Source organism: Mandrillus leucophaeus, unplaced genomic scaffold, assembly GCF_000951045.1.
Source record: "Mandrillus leucophaeus isolate KB7577 unplaced genomic scaffold, Mleu.le_1.0 Scaffold191, whole genome shotgun sequence".
Lineage (NCBI taxonomy): Eukaryota > Metazoa > Chordata > Mammalia > Primates > Cercopithecidae > Mandrillus > Mandrillus leucophaeus.
Window position 1 is genome coordinate 2,692,967 of NW_012101932.1, and position 18,774 is coordinate 2,711,740.

Genomic DNA, 18,774 nt, shown 5'->3' on the forward strand with positions numbered 1-18,774 from the left:
TCAACCTAGTCTAGACTCATTATACTCCAGGGAAACCTAAGAACTCTGACATGTAGGAATGCACTAAAGTGACTTTGAAATACCTGTTCTGGCAATGATCCATATTCACATTTTTTAAAAAGAAAATGATGTCGCTCATATACAGTTCAAGTAGCCATACCCTATTGACAAGTAGAGACTATTCTCAATTGGGCATACAAAGAATATAGAAAGATAAAAATTAATATTACACTATGAATACAAAATATTTTAAATAAATATTTTAATTCTATTGTTGACATTTACAAGTAGAAAGCATACAGTATGTTACAAATATCAAAATGTGAAAAATATGAATGTTACATAAGTAACAAATATAAAAAAAGTATTTTCTTACCTTCCCTGAAAGTAAGAAAACTATTCAGCATAGGAAAATATCAGTATCAAAAACACAGTTTAGGTGTAAAAAAAGTTTTTACACAGTATTAAAAAAAATGATCTACAAAATGACAGAAAGTAAGTGTTGAAATCTCATTTCATATAAATTATAAAAACTGGGTACTTAGAGTAAATGTTATCTGGTTGGAAAATAAGTCCAATCATAGGCTTTCCTTAGGTCAATTCTTTAAAATATTAAAAGCATAGAAAATTTTTTTCAATAAATAACGTTTAAGAGTGTCCTAAGTGCTGCTGAGAACATCATTCGCATAGCAAGGTGGCAGTGTTCTGGGGACAACATGCAATCATTCTGTTCCTAATGGAAGCCTCATGAAAGTCAGGAGACCATAATCACTTGCTCAAGGATCCAGGAGTTTTAGACAATTCTATAAGAAAGCATTAAAGTGCTGAACAAAATGACTTAATTTTAGTACCCACTGTCATGTAAAACTTACTCAAATACTCAGACATTTCTGAGCAACATCAAATACGGAAACTATCATTCTGAAAAGTGTTAATATACTTAATCTTTCATTCCACGATAGGAGGGTTCCTTTCTACACTTTACAAGGATTGGTTTAACATCAAGAATCTTGCAATGCAAAACATAATTATAATAATACAATGGAAACAATACACATATGCCACTGGGAAAGCACAAGTTCTTTTCTGCAATGGTAAAGGTATCAATTTTTAAAAATCACAAATCAAACACCAGTAAATAAGAAAAATTTTCCAAATGCTGCATGCCACATAACTAGTTACAAAACACAATGCATGCAGGGAAATAAATTCAACCACACATGTTTAAATTAAGAGTTGTTGTGAGTCTGTTTCAGCAGCATTGTGGTTATTATTTTTAAAGTTTTCCCTCCACCACTAGTCCGTACTGGCCTGTTTTTCAAATGTGACCCAACCTAGTCGGCAAGTTTACAATGGTTTGAGCATTTCTTGTTTTTGTATTTTTATAGTGCCAGTACATAAACTTCACACATACTGTTCTGCTTCCCCATCTTTGGGGACTGGCTTAGTTGTCCCAGCTTTGCCTTCTTCATTTGCTGCTGCTTTTTCTGGAAGAGATGCCAAATCTTTAAAAACATCTACATAATGGCCAAAGCCAGGACCCCAGTTCAAAAGGTTGTCCCAGTTGAAAGTCCCTGCTTGCTGCCCTAGCTTCATGGGCAGTGTGTTGTCAGCAGCGCCTGGTGCCGCTGCCTGGGTGCCCACAGGTCCTCCCTCGGCCCTGCGGCCGTGGTACCTTCGAGGCTTAAGTCTTGCTCCGTAATTATCTTCATCATCTGCATCAGATTCATTGACTTGAGATAATTTGGGCATCCTGGAAGTATATACCATTGGCTTCTCCCTGTCATATTCCATTTCTGAGCAAGTGAAAGATTCATGGGAGTCACTATCAGAAGAGGATTCTGGAGCTGGAATGCCATCGGCTGGATTCCTTGTTCTAGACAGTGGCCTTCTGCAGTCCTCCTCTGAAGAAGACCTCCCATGGTCTGCACTGCAGATACTTGGGTTTCTAGGGCGAGGTGTGTTGAGCCTCTCCACTTCCTCAATAGAGAGTCCAACTGGAGGAGAAGATTCCAGAGGAATCTGCCCAATTGGCTGCTTTAGGCGACTCCCTGGTCTAGAACCATGTGATGCCATGGCCTGAGGACTCTTGCTTCTCCTTCCCAGCCTTGTGGCATAGTTGAAAATGCCAGGTTGGCAGGTGTCACCATGCATTTCCAAAGTATTACCATCCCTTATGGGAAGATGCAATTCCCTTGCTGGGCTGTTTCTATAGAATGTAGAAGATTTGGAGAAAGGGGCTGGACTGTGTCGAGACAGAGGGTTGGGAGTTGGGCATGCTGAGTGGCTTAGGGAGCTGGTTCTCAAACCTTGACCATATGAAGGCTGGTAGGTCAAACTGCTTGCTCCTAAGGGCATGGGGGATTGCCTTGCAAAACCTAGGGGACTGTGCCTCTGGATTGAAAATTTTGGTGTGTGGCTGCGGAACTGCTTGTAGTGTTGGATGATGTCAGCATCCGAAGGGGCGATGCTGCTGGCATTGTCAATGTCATAGTGCTCTATCTCCTGCTCTGGAGATGCCAAAGGGGCACTGGGGATGGTTTCTGAGTTGTGAGGAATATCAGTTTCATCATATATAAGGTAGGGGTTTTCCCTTTCAATGATATCTGGTTTTGGGTTTCCTTCAGGCTGCTTCCTCACAGTCATGTCATCCCCGTATGGAGGAATATTGTCGGGGTCATCAAAAGCAACATTCTCACTTCCTTTTTTCTTCTTCTCCTTCGGTTTCTTCTCCTCTTTGGGATTTTTGGCCTTCTTCCCCCTGCACTGGTTACACAGGATAAGGCTCAGGACCAGGAGGGCCAAGACGGTTGCGCAGCTGCCCACAATGGCAGGCACAGCCCACAAAGGCAGAGAGATCTCTTCAGGGCCCTGACTCAGAACACAGACATGCCCTGCAGGACTTCCAGCTTTGCACACCTTCCCCTGAGGACAGAGGACGCCAAGACAGGCCACCACCATCTCACAGGTCCTTCCTGTGTGCGAGTCTGGGCAGCTACAGGTGAAGCCAGAGTGCAGGCCTGGCTCACAGCTGCCACCATTCTGGCACGGGTGGGAGGCACAGTCTCCAGGAGGGACACACCTGTAGGCATACCACTGATTAATGCATAGCAAATCACCCCAGCAGGGGTTGCTGGCACAAATGTTCGGGCCACGGCAGCCAATCTTCACCGAGGGATCTGTTTTTGAGATGGAGGCCAAGCTATGCTTCCCGCTGAAAGGAAGACTTTCTCCACCATACCACATAGAAGCAATGCAGCCATCAAAACCTGCTGGGAGAAGAAGCAGCAGTAAGGCTTTTTACAAAAAAAAAAAAAAAAGCTTATAATACACTGCTGACATCTTGTAAAGAGAAGCTCCACAATCACCTCATATGAATACAGAACCTCAGTCTCAGTCATCGTCCAGCTGAAAGGTAATTAAGCTGTGCATCTTATAATATACATTAGCAAGGGACATAAGATTACCGTGACCAAACATGGGGCAGATTGCTTGAATCTCACTCATTCTGAAGATTTATGAATGACTTGGGCAGGCTGAATTTTCTTTTACTTACTCATTTGTTTATTTATCAATTCCCTTCCTTCTTACATTCCATATACCAAAAATTGCATACATACAAATAAAATGTATGTTTTAAAACTTGCAAAGAACATGAAATAGGCCAATGATTTCAACTACTAAATCATGCATTCCCATTGAAGGTGATAATGCACCAAAGGTGTGGAACATAGGTTCTTGGGGAACAAAAGAAAAAAATCTTAGCTATTACAATGGTCTGTGGGCCTTGAAAGGGAAGATAAAAACATAACTCCGGTGGTAACATTTTATGACTTGGGGATGGCAAAGTTTAGACTATATTAAGTGTCTCCTTAGGGGAATGATAAAGATAAAATACAAAGTTAAGAAACACTTCATTACACTTGAGTGTGCTAGCACTGCTGATATTCCTATCTCAGGGCCCAACAATCTATCTACCAAAAAGCATAATTTCCATTGGCTTGTTTTCTCACAACATTCTATAATCAACATATACGAAAGACTTGGACTTTAACTTTTATGCCTTAAATCTATTACTCTCACATGCATTTTTCCCTCTTATTTAATGCATCGTTCTACCATAGTGACATTCTCATTCTTGATATGTTTTACCATGTACTTTTGTGACATCTTTTTCTTTTGTTCCTATACTCCTGATTTTCTTCCTATTACTTTGTCTCCTTTTCTGACTTATTCTCCTCTACCTATAACCAGTAACTCTTAGGGTTACTGAAGATGAGGTCCTAGGCTTTCTTTTCACTCTACACCCTCATGTTAGATGATCACAGCCATGTCCAGTACTTAAGTTACCTGCTTGACACTGACCACTCTTAAATACGTATTTCCAGGTAAAGTCTATTTCTGATTTCCAGCCCATCCATCCAAAGGAGTTTCTCAAAGATGTTTCAAACCCAAAATGTCCCAGACCAAATCTAATATTTCTCAGAGATATGCTGCTTTCACAGGGTTCTGCAGTTTCCTCTCTTGTTGACCTACTCTTCTTTGAGAGGTAGAAACCTCCTTGAATTTTACCATAATCACTAACAGTTTGGTTGATTATAGTTCCCAGAGTACTTCTTGCTTATCCATTCCTTTCTAACTCCTCAGTCACCACACTAGTAGGAGCTCACAAGACGTCTTGCCCAGATCCCACCTCATTTCTATAGATCCACTCGTGCCCTCCTCCAATTCATTCTCCATGTTGTAGCCTGAATGATCTGTAACATTACTGCATATCTAACTTGATCCTACTGTGATTAAAGTTTTCAATAACTTCTCATTGCTCTGTAGATAAGACCAAAACTGCAACATGGTCAGGAAGTTGCTTCATTCTCCAACTTCATCATTTACCTATGACATTCGCCCCCAGTGTGCTGTGTTTTATAACTTTGACTTAAACTACTTCTTTTTTTTTTTTTTTTTGAGACGGAGTCTCGCTCTGTGGCCCAGGCTGGAGTGCAGTGGCCGGATCTCAGCTCACTGGAAGCTCCGCCTCCCGAGTTCACGCCATTCTCCTGCCTCAGCCTCCTGTGTAGCTGGGACTACAGGCGCCCGCCACCTCGCCCGGCTAGTTTTTGTATTTTTTAGTAGAGACGGGGTTTCACCATGTTAGCCAGGATGGTCTTGATCTCCTGACCTCGTGATCCGTCCGTCTCGGCCTCCCAAAGTGCTGGGATTACAGGCTTGAGCCACCGCGCTCGGTCAACTTAAACTATTTCTTTAAAAAAATTCCTATCAACATAAATTAACCTTTCATACACTTCTATCCTCCCCCTTATCACTCAGATTTATGTATAAATGTCAATTCCACAGCAAAATTCCCCTTCCTTTCTGTTTTTCACTGTATTTTAGAATTCTACATTCTTCATTTGTATTATTTATCACACATTAGAATAATGTGGTTACTTGTGTAAGAATCTGATTAATGTTTGTCTCCATTAATGGTCTATGAAGAGAGTGGCTGTGAATGAATAAATTAATGAACAAATGTATACAAAATGCTTGGTGGACAAGTAAAGCATCAACACACTATGGACTGAATTACAACCTTGGTAAGAAAGATGCAAGCTGCTAGAGAAAGTGGTGGCTAATAGTTTATTACAAACTTTCTGAAGATAGTTATGACATTCTTAGGATATTTATAATTGATATTATCAGACATCAAACTACTTTTTTAAGCATAAATTTTATTGAATGAAATTGTACTGTATATGAGATTCATGCTAATTGTGTAGATTTTAGCCACTCATGCCACAAGAAAAAAACAATTACTCTTTGAAGGACAATTTTACTTCCCTTGTGACTCTACTTAACAGAGGCATTTACCTGTTTGGGCGTCTCGATGTGCTTGATTGGGTGGAATTCCTCCAAGTGATATAGTAAGCACATCAAGGCCACCGAAGTCCTGAGTAGGGTGGATAATATCTCTGTTATATATTCTATCGACAGACAATACTGTGGCTGTTCCATTTTTCCCAATTAGAAAAGTGTGCCAGTGGCCATCTGCAACATACACTTCAGGAATATTTCTCTCCACTTTCCCAGCGATTCCTGCATCAGATGTAAAATGTACTTTGCCATTCTTAATCTGTAAAACATATTATAAATAATATGCAATTAAAATATGGTATGATTAAATCAAAATCATTAATAAAACTAAACTTAAATTTTTTGACCAATCTACAGCAGATAGAATAGCTGAAGAATCTGGTTGTATTAGAATGTACTTACACACCTTGTCTCTACAATTTTAGGCAACATACACTTTTATATTTAATAGTTTCAATGGTTTTCAAAATATTCTTGTATGTATACCTAATTTCTCAAAACACAATGAATTATTTTCCAGAACACAATTGAAACAATAAAGGGGCAAATGCCCATTTTAAGATAACTAAATTATACCTTTTTAAATTATTTGTATTCCAGTGACAACCTGCCATTGGAGTGTGTTATGCTGATTCGTTTAGTAAAAGGCCCACAGTACTAAAAAATTGTGAAAACCACTTGCAAAAAGAAAAAGCAATGCTCAGCTAAAAAGGAAGCATAGTTGAAAAATAAAGATGAAAACAATTGTTTTACCTCTCATCTTTTACACACAAATTTTAGGAAAAAATGATGCCTATTGTTTATATCATTTATTGAGATCAAAAACTATGATGAACAAAGAGTGAATTCTTAATGAGGTGTCTGGGCAAGCCTTCACTTTGGCTGTCTTTTACAATTTATCTAAGGGATATTTGGTTTATTTTATTTTGTCCAGGAGAACATTGGGTAACAGGGTGCTCCCGCTCCAGTTTCCAGATACTGAGTTTCCAGTATCCTGAGCAGACCATTTTAGAAAATGAGATAATTTATGAGGCAAGATGAACATTTGGTTCAGGGAGCATATCCCGTTACCACTGCCAGACAGAGCTGGTGTGTTGGCAGGGGGATGCAGTGGCACTGTTCTTCAAATAACGGGAATGAAAAGATGGATCAGTTTATTTTGTCACTCAGATCAAATGCTATTTCTACATGCAACAAACACATCTGGTAAAACTAAAAATCAGTTCATTTGTACTTTATGGAAAAGACGTCTAACACATTTACATATGTTATTCATATAGTAATATTTTATTAAAGCAATTTTTCCAGATAATAATATATTTCAGAACCAAACTAAAAAAAAACACAGAAAATTCTAGCTAAATGACAATAACATTTCATCAAATGGGCAACATCTCATGACACAGAGTAAAAACAGCAACCCTCTTTGGTTATAGCTAGAGTCCTTTTTGGAAAAAAAAAAAAATAGGAAAAGCCTCCTCCCAGCTCTTTCTTCCTAATTGATTTCATCATGTCATCCTTTTATTCAATAATTTTTGATGAAAGAGAACTTGGAATATATCACAAATTGGGGTCGATAAGAATATAAGTTCCCATTATAACATTCTTAATGTTTTCTTTCTCCCTGGCAGTACTGTACTTAACACTTATATAATTCCTCACTTTTAAAACGTCATGCTAATCTTTGCTTCATTTTTTTTATTCATAAACAGTCAATGATGAACCACAGGAGCTGAAAAATTATTATCGCCTAGTGACCCAAGAGCCATTGTAATGTCATAGCACAACAAATTACTTATTGTGGGGATACAGGTGTAAGCAAGCCTACTGTGCTGCCAGTTGTATAAAAGTATATCACATACAATTATGTATAATACATAATACTTGATAATGATAATAAATGACTATATTAGTGGTTTATGCATTTACTACACTAAATTTTTTCATCATTATTTTAGAGGGTACTGCTTCTAATGATATAAAAAATAGTTGTAAACCAGCATCATCCAGGTCCTTTAGATAGGATTCCAGAAGAAGGCATTGTTATCAAAGGAGATGACAGTTCCATGTGTGTTATTGTCCCTGGAGACCTTCCACTGGGACAAGATGTGGAGGTGGAAGACAGTGATATTGATGATACTGACCCTGTGTAGGCCAAGGCTAATGTGTATTTTTTTGTGTGTTTCTTAGTTACTAATGCAAAAGTTTAAAAGTAAAAATAAAATGAAATAAAGTTTGAAATAGGAAAAAAGCTTACAGAATAAGGGTATAAGGAAAGAAAATATTTTTGTACAGCTGTACAATGTATTTGTGTTTTAATTGTTACTACGAAAGAGAAAAAAGTTAAAAAATTTAGAAGTTTATAAACTAAAAGAGTTACAGTAAGCTAACGTTAATTTATTATTGAAGAAAAATATTTTTGATAAATTTAGTGTAACCTAAGTGTACAGTGTTTATAAAGTCTGCAGATGTGTATAATAATGTCTTAGGCCTTCACATTGACCCACCACTTGCTTAATGACTCACTGACTCAGAGCAACTTTCAGTCCTATAAGCTTCATTCACAATAAGTGCCATTTGGGCAACACGAGAAAAGTTATCCCTACAAAAAATACAAAAAGTAGCCGGGCATGGTGGCGCATGCCTGTAGTCCCATCTACTTGGGAGGTTGTGCTGGGAGGATAAATTGAGCCCAGGAGGTGGAGGCTGCAGTGAACTGAGATCATGCCACTGTACTCCAGCCTGGGCAACAGAGCAAGACCCTGTTGCCCAGGCTGTCCCCATTTCCCCACAAAAAAAATCTTCTATGTAACCTTTTACTGTACCTTTTCTATGTTTGGATATGATTATATACACAAATACTTTCCACTGTGTTACAATTGCCTACAGTATTTATTACAGTAAACATGCCATATAGGTTTGCATCACAGGAGCAATAGACTATTCCATATAGCCTAGGTGTATAGTAGGCTGTACCATCTAGATTTGAGTAAGTTCACTCTATGACGTTTGCACAAGAATGAAATCACCTAACAATGCATTTATTGAAATGTATTCCTGTCATTATGCGACTCATGATGGCATTTATTTGTTCATTTATTTAACTTGAATCTATAGAGCTTTGAATTCTTTATTCCAATTATTCTGTACCACCTGTGTTGCCCACTTAAACAAACAGACAAACACAAAACAAAAGAACTGGTTTAGAGTAGAAATAAAGTCCATCACATTACTGTTATTACAGAACATCAAACATGGAGCTATAAGGTATGGCATGAATGAAGAGAGATTTGTGAAATGAGTTAAATATTGACCTACAAAGTTTTAAACAAGTATGCTTTCCTTTTGCCTTTCTCTCTGAAACTTTCTCTTCTTAATTTTTTTTTTCTGAATAGACCCAATTGATTCTACATATTCTTCTCTCTCCTCTCATTGCTACTGCTGCCCATATCTGACACTGACACCCTGTCTCTCTTCTAACCACATGCAATCCCATGTACTCAACACCCTTGCTCATTTTTCACAAAATGTCCCCATCTTCTGTCTGCGTGTGTGTGTGTGTGTGTGTGTGTGTGTGTGGAGAGAGAGAGAGAGAGACAAAATGATAGAAAAGACAATGAGAGAGAGAGAAAGAGAGACAGAGAATGCAAACCATAAGAAAAAGTTAAAGAAAGGAACAGAAAAGGAGCCAAAAAAAAAAAAAAAAAAAAAGGGAAAAAGAAACCCTGGCGTCTTGGTGACCAATAAGCTAACTGATAAGTAAAAGTCCATCCTAACTAGCTTCCTAGTCTGTATAAGCACTTGATATTCCTGTCATCCAAATAATTTGTCTGCTTACAACAGCCACTTTCTTTCAGTTTAGATATTCTTAATTCACTGCTGTTATTTTTTCTTACCTATTCTCTTTACCTACCAAGCCCCTTAATCTTTGAAAAGCTGCTTTTCAAAATTTTCATACAAAAGTATGCATTTTGGTCTGTATTATCCATTTTTTTATTAATTAGCACTTACTTTCTTTTCAGGAAAAAAAATTAAGTTATTGCTACCAATCTAACAAAATCTGGAGTTGTATGCTGCTGTCCTATTGGAAATAGAATTTATGTTGACAAAAATGGATCCTGACATTGAGCTTTTTTCTTAGTGGAGAAAAAAATTTGTATTTGATTTTTTTCAACCACATTATATTTTGACTAAATTCCTTGGCTTAAAGTGTACGTTAGTACAGAAATATTTCATATGTCATTTAAATGGCACGAAGACTTGGAAGCAGCTTAACAGATAACACACAGACCTCAGTGTCAAAGCCTCTCAAAACACATAAAATACGTTTCTTATAGAAGATGAAGACCCGTTTCTTTCTTTGCTTCTTTACTTTGTTTACTTCAAATACCATTTTCAATGAAAATTATAAGTACCAAATAATAATATAATACAATGGCTTATGTGTTCTCTTTTACAGTTGTTTTATTAACTCTGGAACTGGGTCCTTTGTTTCAATAGAGGTACAGTTAAAACCTGAAGATGTTCTCTTGTAGGGGATAAGGGTAGAGTCTCTGCCACTTGGCAGTAATATCTGGGGCCACATAACTCTTTGTTGTGAAGTGCTGCTGTTTAGCAGCATTCCTGACCTCTACCGCTAGACGCCAGCAGTACTCTCCCACCTCCTAACTGTGACACTTGAAAATATCTCCAGATATTGCCAAATGTCCCCTGGGGGTAAAATTTTTCTTAGTTGGAAATGACTAGACTAGAGGAATTATCATTTGAGAAGGTAAGAAATGTTGGTTTTCATGCTACTTATTAAATATATTTATATGCAACATAATCACGGTTGGCTTGCACAGAGAAAAATTTTGAGGATGAAAGAGGCTGAAGTTTAGAAGTGAACATCTATTTTTATTTTTAGTATTATATGTGAATTAAACCTAATAATTTTCTGAACATATTGCTCTTTTTCTTTGTGAATGATCCCTGAAGTAATTATCAAATATTGACTAACAGATGAAAATAATTCAGGAAATCTAGATTTGTAATCTTAAGAATTTACTAAAATTCATATAAAAAATTATCAGTAGAATGACACAAAGTAATATTAATGGAAGGCAGTCAATACAACTAAACTAAAGAAACTGTTGGTCTAGGAGATGACTTATTTGTGGGAAAGAAAGCAGAATATAGATTCATAAATTCAGAAAGCTGAGAGCCGATGCAAAAATGGATATCTATTGAAATTATTCATCTGTATGTAATTTTAGTATCTTATTTACAGATAAGAAAAAACAAATTATGTAAAAGCCTAAAGATAAATCAAACCATTGTTCTTATGAAGTATAATTTTTAAGATTATTTAAAAATTATTTGGAAAGGTTAATTAAAATTATAATAAATTCCAAATATACTTCACAGAGTTTATATAGAGAATTGAATATATGCTCCAGAAATCATATAATTTCAAAATGTTTTTCCTTATTTCAAAATGTTTTTCCTTATTCTAATCCTGTCAATTGACATATACATATTAGTATTTGAAATAATTGTTGGAGAAAAATATTTTTGTATTTCAAAGACACATTACATTTTTGGTTTGCTTTGTTTAAAAGTAAGAAAAAAGCGATATAAATTCTTACCAGAAAAATAGATTGCAACTCATTCTTTGTGTGCTGGCCTACCTGGCAGGGTTCTCTACTCTAAAGCACCACAAAAGTGTGTAGAAACCAAACCATTCAGATCTTTGTTACTCTGGCCAATGCCTGTGGAATAGTTAAGATAGATGACATTGGAATAGTGCCCAGCATTAGTCGGAACTCTAATGGGTTGTAAAGAAAAGGACAGAAATTATGGGAGGAGTGATTTAAACCACTACACGGCAGGCGGTCTAATCAAATGAAGTCACCATTAGCTTTTATCTCACCTTCACAGTAGTGTAATTGCTGCTTTCTTGGATATGGATTAAAATGCCATTCTCGCTTCTGGTCCTAAATTTTACCTCCAGACTGTTCACACCAAAAGGCTCCAACATGGCACCTCTTATGCTTTGCCTTAACAAATATTCCCGCTTCTCATTCTGACTCATGTGGTAGTCTAAGCGCCCTTTGCCTTCTAATGATAAGGCAGTGTCAGGAGTAAGAGCTGAAAGCCAAAGGAAAACAGGGAAAATGAATGCATTCATTTGGCATTTCTTGGAGAGTTTTCTATAGTGACAAAAATATAAAAAGGACAATGAAAATATTAAGTTTTGAGAATTACTGTCCCCCAACTCTACTCTTTAAAAAATAGTCATTTATGAATTATTATATAAGTTGATTTCAAATGTTTACATCCATTTCAGAAGCATGAAATGTAAAATACTTTATGACAGTCATTAACCATTTGGGAAATATTTACTAAATTATTTGCCACATTATATAAATCATGAATATCTAAAGACATAGCCACTTGTTGGAAATATGTACCTGAAAAATTTGTTTGTAATCATTTTCACTGTGTTTCCAAAATATATGTTTGCATGATTAAAATAATTTGTAATCTTTAGTCTCTAGTATGCTATGAATTTGGACAAAGAAGTGTACAATCAAATATTTGCATCTGTAACTAACTTTATTTTCAGTAATCATCACATATAATTTATCATCACGTATAATCAGTATGTATATTATAATTTATCATAATCTGAAAAAAATCCACACTCCAGAAACATGGAAGTTTAAGTTATAGAAACAAATCATATAGCTAAAGAAAGAATATGAAGAAAATGAGCTCAAATGTATTTCAGTCCTGAAAAATACAACTTTAAAACGATACATTTTATAGTATGTGAGTTACATCATGATTTAAGAAAAAGCGCCTCAGGCATTTATCTAGCCAATGACTCATATTTCAGATATAATTAGGCTCCTACTTATTAAATATTTATTCATTAAAAATCACATGACAATATGTTTTCTATGTTTTCATGATCTCTAATATAATTACACACAATTACACTTCCTGCTAAGACCTTTTAGATTATATTATATCCTCAATTTTATTATGCATTTCTATTCATTTTCATAATATAATTGAATCAAATGACTTCTTAAATGTAGTCAGATATCTGCAATGGATTTAAGTAGTAACCACTTGTTTGAAAATGAAGAATTTTAAGAAAAGAGGAGCCATTAGGGGTAGTTAGTGAAATGTGCAGCTCGAAATTACAGAGCACCAATTTCTAATGATTATGTGAACGTCATTAATGTCTAAATAATAACATTAGGGCTTAGGAGACAACTGACGAAAGGATTTTAAAAAGCAATATCCAAAACTAATTCTACCACTTGTACATTGAAATGAAAGTATCAACATTAATTTTAACATACGATGCCGTTGTATGATGTTTTGAGCTCAGTGTTGAGTGATTTAGTGTGTATACCTTTTTATGCACAAAAATTGACCAGAAAAATATCCCCCAAAGGCAGATAATACGAAAAAAAAAAAAACCCTAAATATAACCTTTGATTTTCTAGATTGCCTAGCATTCTTACAGCTAAAACAAACAAAAATAAGTGAATAAAATAATTTTAAAATGGAAGCTAGAGATTTAGTAAATAATTCTTTAAAAGGATATTCTTCAGGTTACAAAAATATTTTTTAAATGTCACTGTATTTTACCAATTATTGCCCATTTAATATTTTTAATATTTAGAATGAAACCATAATTTTTAATCCAATTACATACTTGGGTGCATATATTTTACTTTTCATAGTTATTATAATTTCCAGGGGAAGATGGAAGACCTTACATACATTTTTCACAGTATTTCCCAGTGAGTCCCTCTTTGCAATGACACTGCTGCCATGACCAGTAATCCATGCATGTGCCACCATGCTGGCATGGGCTGCGAGTACAAGCGCCTTCCAGCCTAGGGCATCTAAAATAAATCATAATGAGAACCATAAATCGCATAAAAGATGAGAATAAATTTGCTTAAACTCGATAAAATTTGTATTAACTTGTTTAATTTCAAGCACTCCATTATTTGAAGCTCAAGTTACAACTACATTTGGAGAAACTAATCAAATTAGAAGTTTTCCTAAAAAACACAGTCTGCCTCACCCTAAAAAAGATTCAAGAAAAATTATGTCTTACATAATAATGAGAAAGATATGACAATTTCTTCTTTAAATTAATTCTTACTTGAATAAAATATCTTGGTCAAATAAACACTTTGGTTAATACATATTATCCAGGGACCACATATTTTTGGACACCTGTCTACCAGGCTACTCATGCAACTAATGTTTAATGAATGCCTACCATACGCCAAGTACTGTTCTAAGCATGGAAGTAAAGTAATGAAAAAAATAACCGTGCACTCAGGAAGTACTTATTTTTTTCTTGTGGAAGAGGCAGAAAGTAAAGAAGAAAATAGCTATCGAGAAAATCAAGGTGAGAAAGGGTATAGAGAGTTTGCAGGTTTGCTGAATCTTTAGGCAGTGAATTAATCTTAATCTTTAAGATTAATTCTTAAGACCTGAATAAAATAAGGGAATGAAGTATATCTGGTAGAATATCATTTCAGCTAGAGGAAACAGCCAGTGAGAAAGCCCTGAAGTGAAAGCGTACTGCCATGTTTGAGAAACACTGAGGTCCAACATGGTTGGAGCTCAGGGGACAAGAAGAAGAAGAGTAGTTAGATATGGTCAGGAAGTTAAGGGAGATGGCAGATCACAAAAATGTTGTCAGTCAGTGTCAGGATTTTGGTTTTGAAGCTGGTTAGATGGGAAGCTATTGAAGCACTTTGAGCCAAAAAGTGAAAAAGTTAACTGACTTGTGTTTTAAAAACCATTCTGGTCCGGGTGCAGTGGCTCATGCCTGTAATCCCAGCACTTTGGGAGGCCGAGGCCAGTAGATCATGAGGTCAGGAATTCAAGACCAGCCTGGTCAACATGGTGAAACTCCTGTCTCTACTAAAAATACAAAAATTTGCCATGCGTGGTGGCAGGCACCTGTAATCCCAGCTACTTGGGAGGCTGAGACAGATAATTGCTTGAACCCGGGAGGCGGAGGTTGCAGTGAGCCGAGATCCCGCCACTGCACTCCAGCTTGGGCGACAGAGCAAGACTCCGTCTCAAAAAACAAACAAACAAATAGAAAGGTCATTCTGGACATAAGGTCTAACGGAAAGAGAGGAGTTAAAGGTAAGTCTAAAAGTTTTGTTTCAGTAGGTTTTGACCTAAAAAGATGTTCACGAAATATCTCTAAATGAAAAAAAAATGGTATTTAAAAATGTGTGTGAACATGGAGAGAGATACAAAAGGATGCACACCAAAGCATGAACAATGGTGGCAATCTCAATCCTTTGTTTTTCTGCACTGTTTGATTAATAATAATAATGAACCAATGTGACTTTGTAACAAAACAGTAACAACATGTAGGAAAAGAAAGGCAAATGGCAAATGTTATTAAATTATTTAAGTTACAAACATTAGAAAGTATTTCTAGCTTTGCCAGTAGTAGTTTTATTTCTAGTAATCTCATCCAAAAAATAATGTGAGCAAAGATTTTTGTGAAAATGTGTTAATCACAGGGTAATTGGTATATTAATAAAACTGGAAACAACTGAAGTGTAAAGCAATAGTTTTAGCACATTCACATTATGGGATACTAAGCAGTCACAAACATGACAATAACCTAGGAGTACTTGTCTCTGGGTGGTTAGATTATAGGTTAATTTTATTTTCTTCCTTGTATTTTTTTCAGAATTTTTCAAACTTCAATAATGAACAAAAGTAATTTTAAAATAAAATATGTAATTTCTACCATTCCTAAGTTATTGCTAGAAACCTAATTAGTAATCAAATAAAAAAGTCTTACAGTTCATAATTAATCAAGTTATTACCTGTTTTTAAAGCTGTATCAAGTTTTTAGGAATATGTATGTCTATAAGTAAAACTATTTAAGGTGAAATAAAGTTCTATGTGCCCATGATGGCTAACGTCTATATATCTCTATATGCTGGAACTCTTTTTTATATAATTTACCAACTTAGTTCATTTAATCTTCACAACTCTCTGTAAGAGGATAAAACATATACATGCACACATACATATATATGTAATATATATGTATGAGACTCTAGAAAAATATTAATTTTCTAATTAAATATCAAACTTTATGCCAAAATTTCAAAGGTGTAAATAAATATTTAAAATTCAAAACAATGTATATCATTTGGTATTTTTAGAGTTTTGAGAATAATAATTTCATCTTTTGATGCTCACTGAAGCATACATTTTTTGCATTCTTTTTCTTTAAAACAGTAAGAAATGAAATTGCCATACTGATCTAGGATGCCTTGTGCTGCCAAAGCTTGGCTGGGTTCCAGAGGCCTTCCATTGACTGCAAACTCCATTATACACCCGACAAAATCATGGCTTTCCACGTGTCCTCTCCTCTGAAGGATTGGTTCTAGCGATCTGATACCTCCAACTGTGACTCTATTTGGCTGAACATCAAGAGTCCTAAATAAAAAATGGAAGATATAAATATTAGTGCCAAAAGATTACATTTTAACTATAATGTTTATTTTGAAAAACAGTGAATATAGCTTTTTTTGACATTTATTATAGCGTGATAAATTTCAATAGAAAACATGTAGAAGAGTGTCCTATAAACACACAGAGTTGTTAGGCTTCCAAGTTATGAAAAATAATAAAATGTATGGAAATTATGTTTTCAATTAGTCAAATTAGATGTATATTATCACAATACTGAGTCAGTAAGAAGGAGCATACTCTCAGAGGGAAGATAAAATGCTATAGAATTAGTACCACCTCTAATATTTACATTACATTGCTCCTTCCCTGAAGAGATGATAAAGGATATCAGTAAGGTGATCAATGCAAGGGATGCCAATAAGTTGACTGAGGCAATGAATGATGCGTCATTATCCAGGTCTATTTATTTTTCTCTGTTTATCATTTTTTCCTATTAAAATCACTTATTTTCTGGTGGATTACTGCTGTGTTCAGCTTTAAGTGCTATGGAAAAATATCTGTTAATAATTTTCACATAAACTTTTAGAAATGCAGTTGAAAGAACTGGGGTCTTTATCCTACATGTTTTTCAGAATGAAGGTCATATACGATTATTTCATGAATCTTTCCAAAGACTACTGGCTATATTTAATTTCCTTTTCACCAATTTTATCCTTATTTCTACCACGTCATTTCACACATTTTAACACATTTTGCACAGTAATTATTGACTATTTTATATTATAAAAATTTGGAGAGGGAAATAAAATATCTTAAGCTTTATATACACTTAGCATCCTGTAATTATTTTAGGTATACAATTTATTTTAAAAAATTTAAGTAATAATGAAAATTAAAGTAATCATATTCCTTACCAGTCATCTGAAACTGCCACATTACTGACAGTACAATATCCTGGCTCCTGGTTCTCAGAACAGGAGTCCACAGTTAAGGAGGCTGCCTATGAAGCAAAAGAAAGAAACGTTCAACTTTGGGTTCTACGGTCCCTATTAGCCTTTCCAGTCAACATTACCCATGACTTGTTTCTATGTGAACATGACTTGGAAACTATGATAACATCTTGATTTAATGTGTAAATCACATAATTATAATACTGAATCATGGGCACATGTTTCTTTGATATCTCAAACTAAAATTATGACTATCTATACCTATAAGAGGTAAAAGGGTACCTTTAAAATTCCTCTCCTGCTCCCCTGTTTTAAAGGTGAAAAAATATAAAAATGCCATTAATCTTCTTTAGAATAATACACAATAGGTCTGAAACATCTTCCTGTAGATTACAATCTTAAGAAATGTGTTTATTGTACTGTCAAACTATGTTAACAAAAGCAAAGATTTTCTTTTCTTTTTCTTAATTTTTGATTTTCAAAAGTCTTATTCTCATACGATTTCAGCCATATTTACAAAGGGACTATGAAAATACAGTATACATACTATTATAGCAATCTATGAAAATTTAAATATTCAGATTAAAGTTTGAAATATGTTAAATCAAGTAGGTGCTCTTCTCATTTTTGTTAAGAATAATTATCTATAAATAACATTACAACATATTTCTTTATAATCAGGATGTATTACTATAGATCACTTTACAGTATAAAATCCCCAATAGTATTTAAATAATGATTAAGTAGTCATTTTTACATTCTAAGGGATGCATATTCCCTTGAGACAAAAGCCTTCTGTTTAGTAGAACCTATGAATACTCCTTTTGATTGATAAACAAAGTCATCAATTTATGGTTAAAAGGCCTAAGAATATGATAACCATAGAAGTCAGAGTCCTATATAATGAGTACCAGCAACTGAGGATGGCTGCAGTGCAGTCTAAGACCAAAGTTGTATATCCATATTATTGTATAATCTGCAATGCTATTGTGATGCACCTCCTTTGTTCCCCAAACTTCATTAAAATTTGACAAACGACAAACTTTGCACATTTTAGTTGCTGAAATTATAAGAAGGATGGAGTAGATCACGGGAATAACAATAATTCATTTTCTGAATGGACAGGAGGTTTAAAGATTTCTCCCAGTGCAGACAATAAAGCATTATTCTAAATTTATGAATGCCACAGATGGGGTTAATCAAAATTTGTTACATATATAGAAGATAAATATAAATACAATGCAACTATCTATTTATCAGGATGCTTATCATTTCAGGTTTATAAGAGCAAAGCAAATGTAGAAAACAGTGCAGGAAGATTAAGCAAGTTGACTAATAACATGACAAACTTAAATGCAAAGTTTTGGATACCAAATTTTCTGTATTTAAAAATGAGGGCACTTTCATTAGGAATGAAAATGATTGATTTCCTTAATATCCCACTTTTACCAATATTGCTTATGATTTTTAGGCAGTATCT

The 18,774-nt window shown here is 35.0% G+C and overlaps 1 protein-coding gene across 3 annotated transcripts in view; it reads right to left on the minus strand.

Annotated features, from left to right (window-relative positions):
• Positions 1–245: 245 nt before the first annotated feature.
• FAT4 (FAT atypical cadherin 4) overlaps positions 246–18,774 on the minus strand; it is a 204,101-nt gene continuing 185,572 nt past the window's right edge. For 2 of the 3 annotated variants that reach the window (XM_011978240.1, XM_011978238.1), the window contains exons 12-17: positions 17,259–17,344; positions 16,189–16,368; positions 13,651–13,775; positions 11,780–11,997; positions 5,866–6,127; positions 246–3,272 (exon numbers count right to left, since the gene is read on the minus strand). In XM_011978240.1, the coding sequence (XP_011833630.1) occupies positions 1,405–3,272; positions 5,866–6,127; positions 11,780–11,997; positions 13,651–13,775; positions 16,189–16,368; positions 17,259–17,344 (2,739 nt within the window). In that variant the 3' untranslated portion in view covers positions 246–1,404. The remainder of the gene's footprint in view (positions 3,273–5,865; positions 6,128–11,779; positions 11,998–13,650; positions 13,776–16,188; positions 16,369–17,258; positions 17,345–18,774) is intronic. The other variant, XM_011978239.1, reaches the window with a different exon arrangement.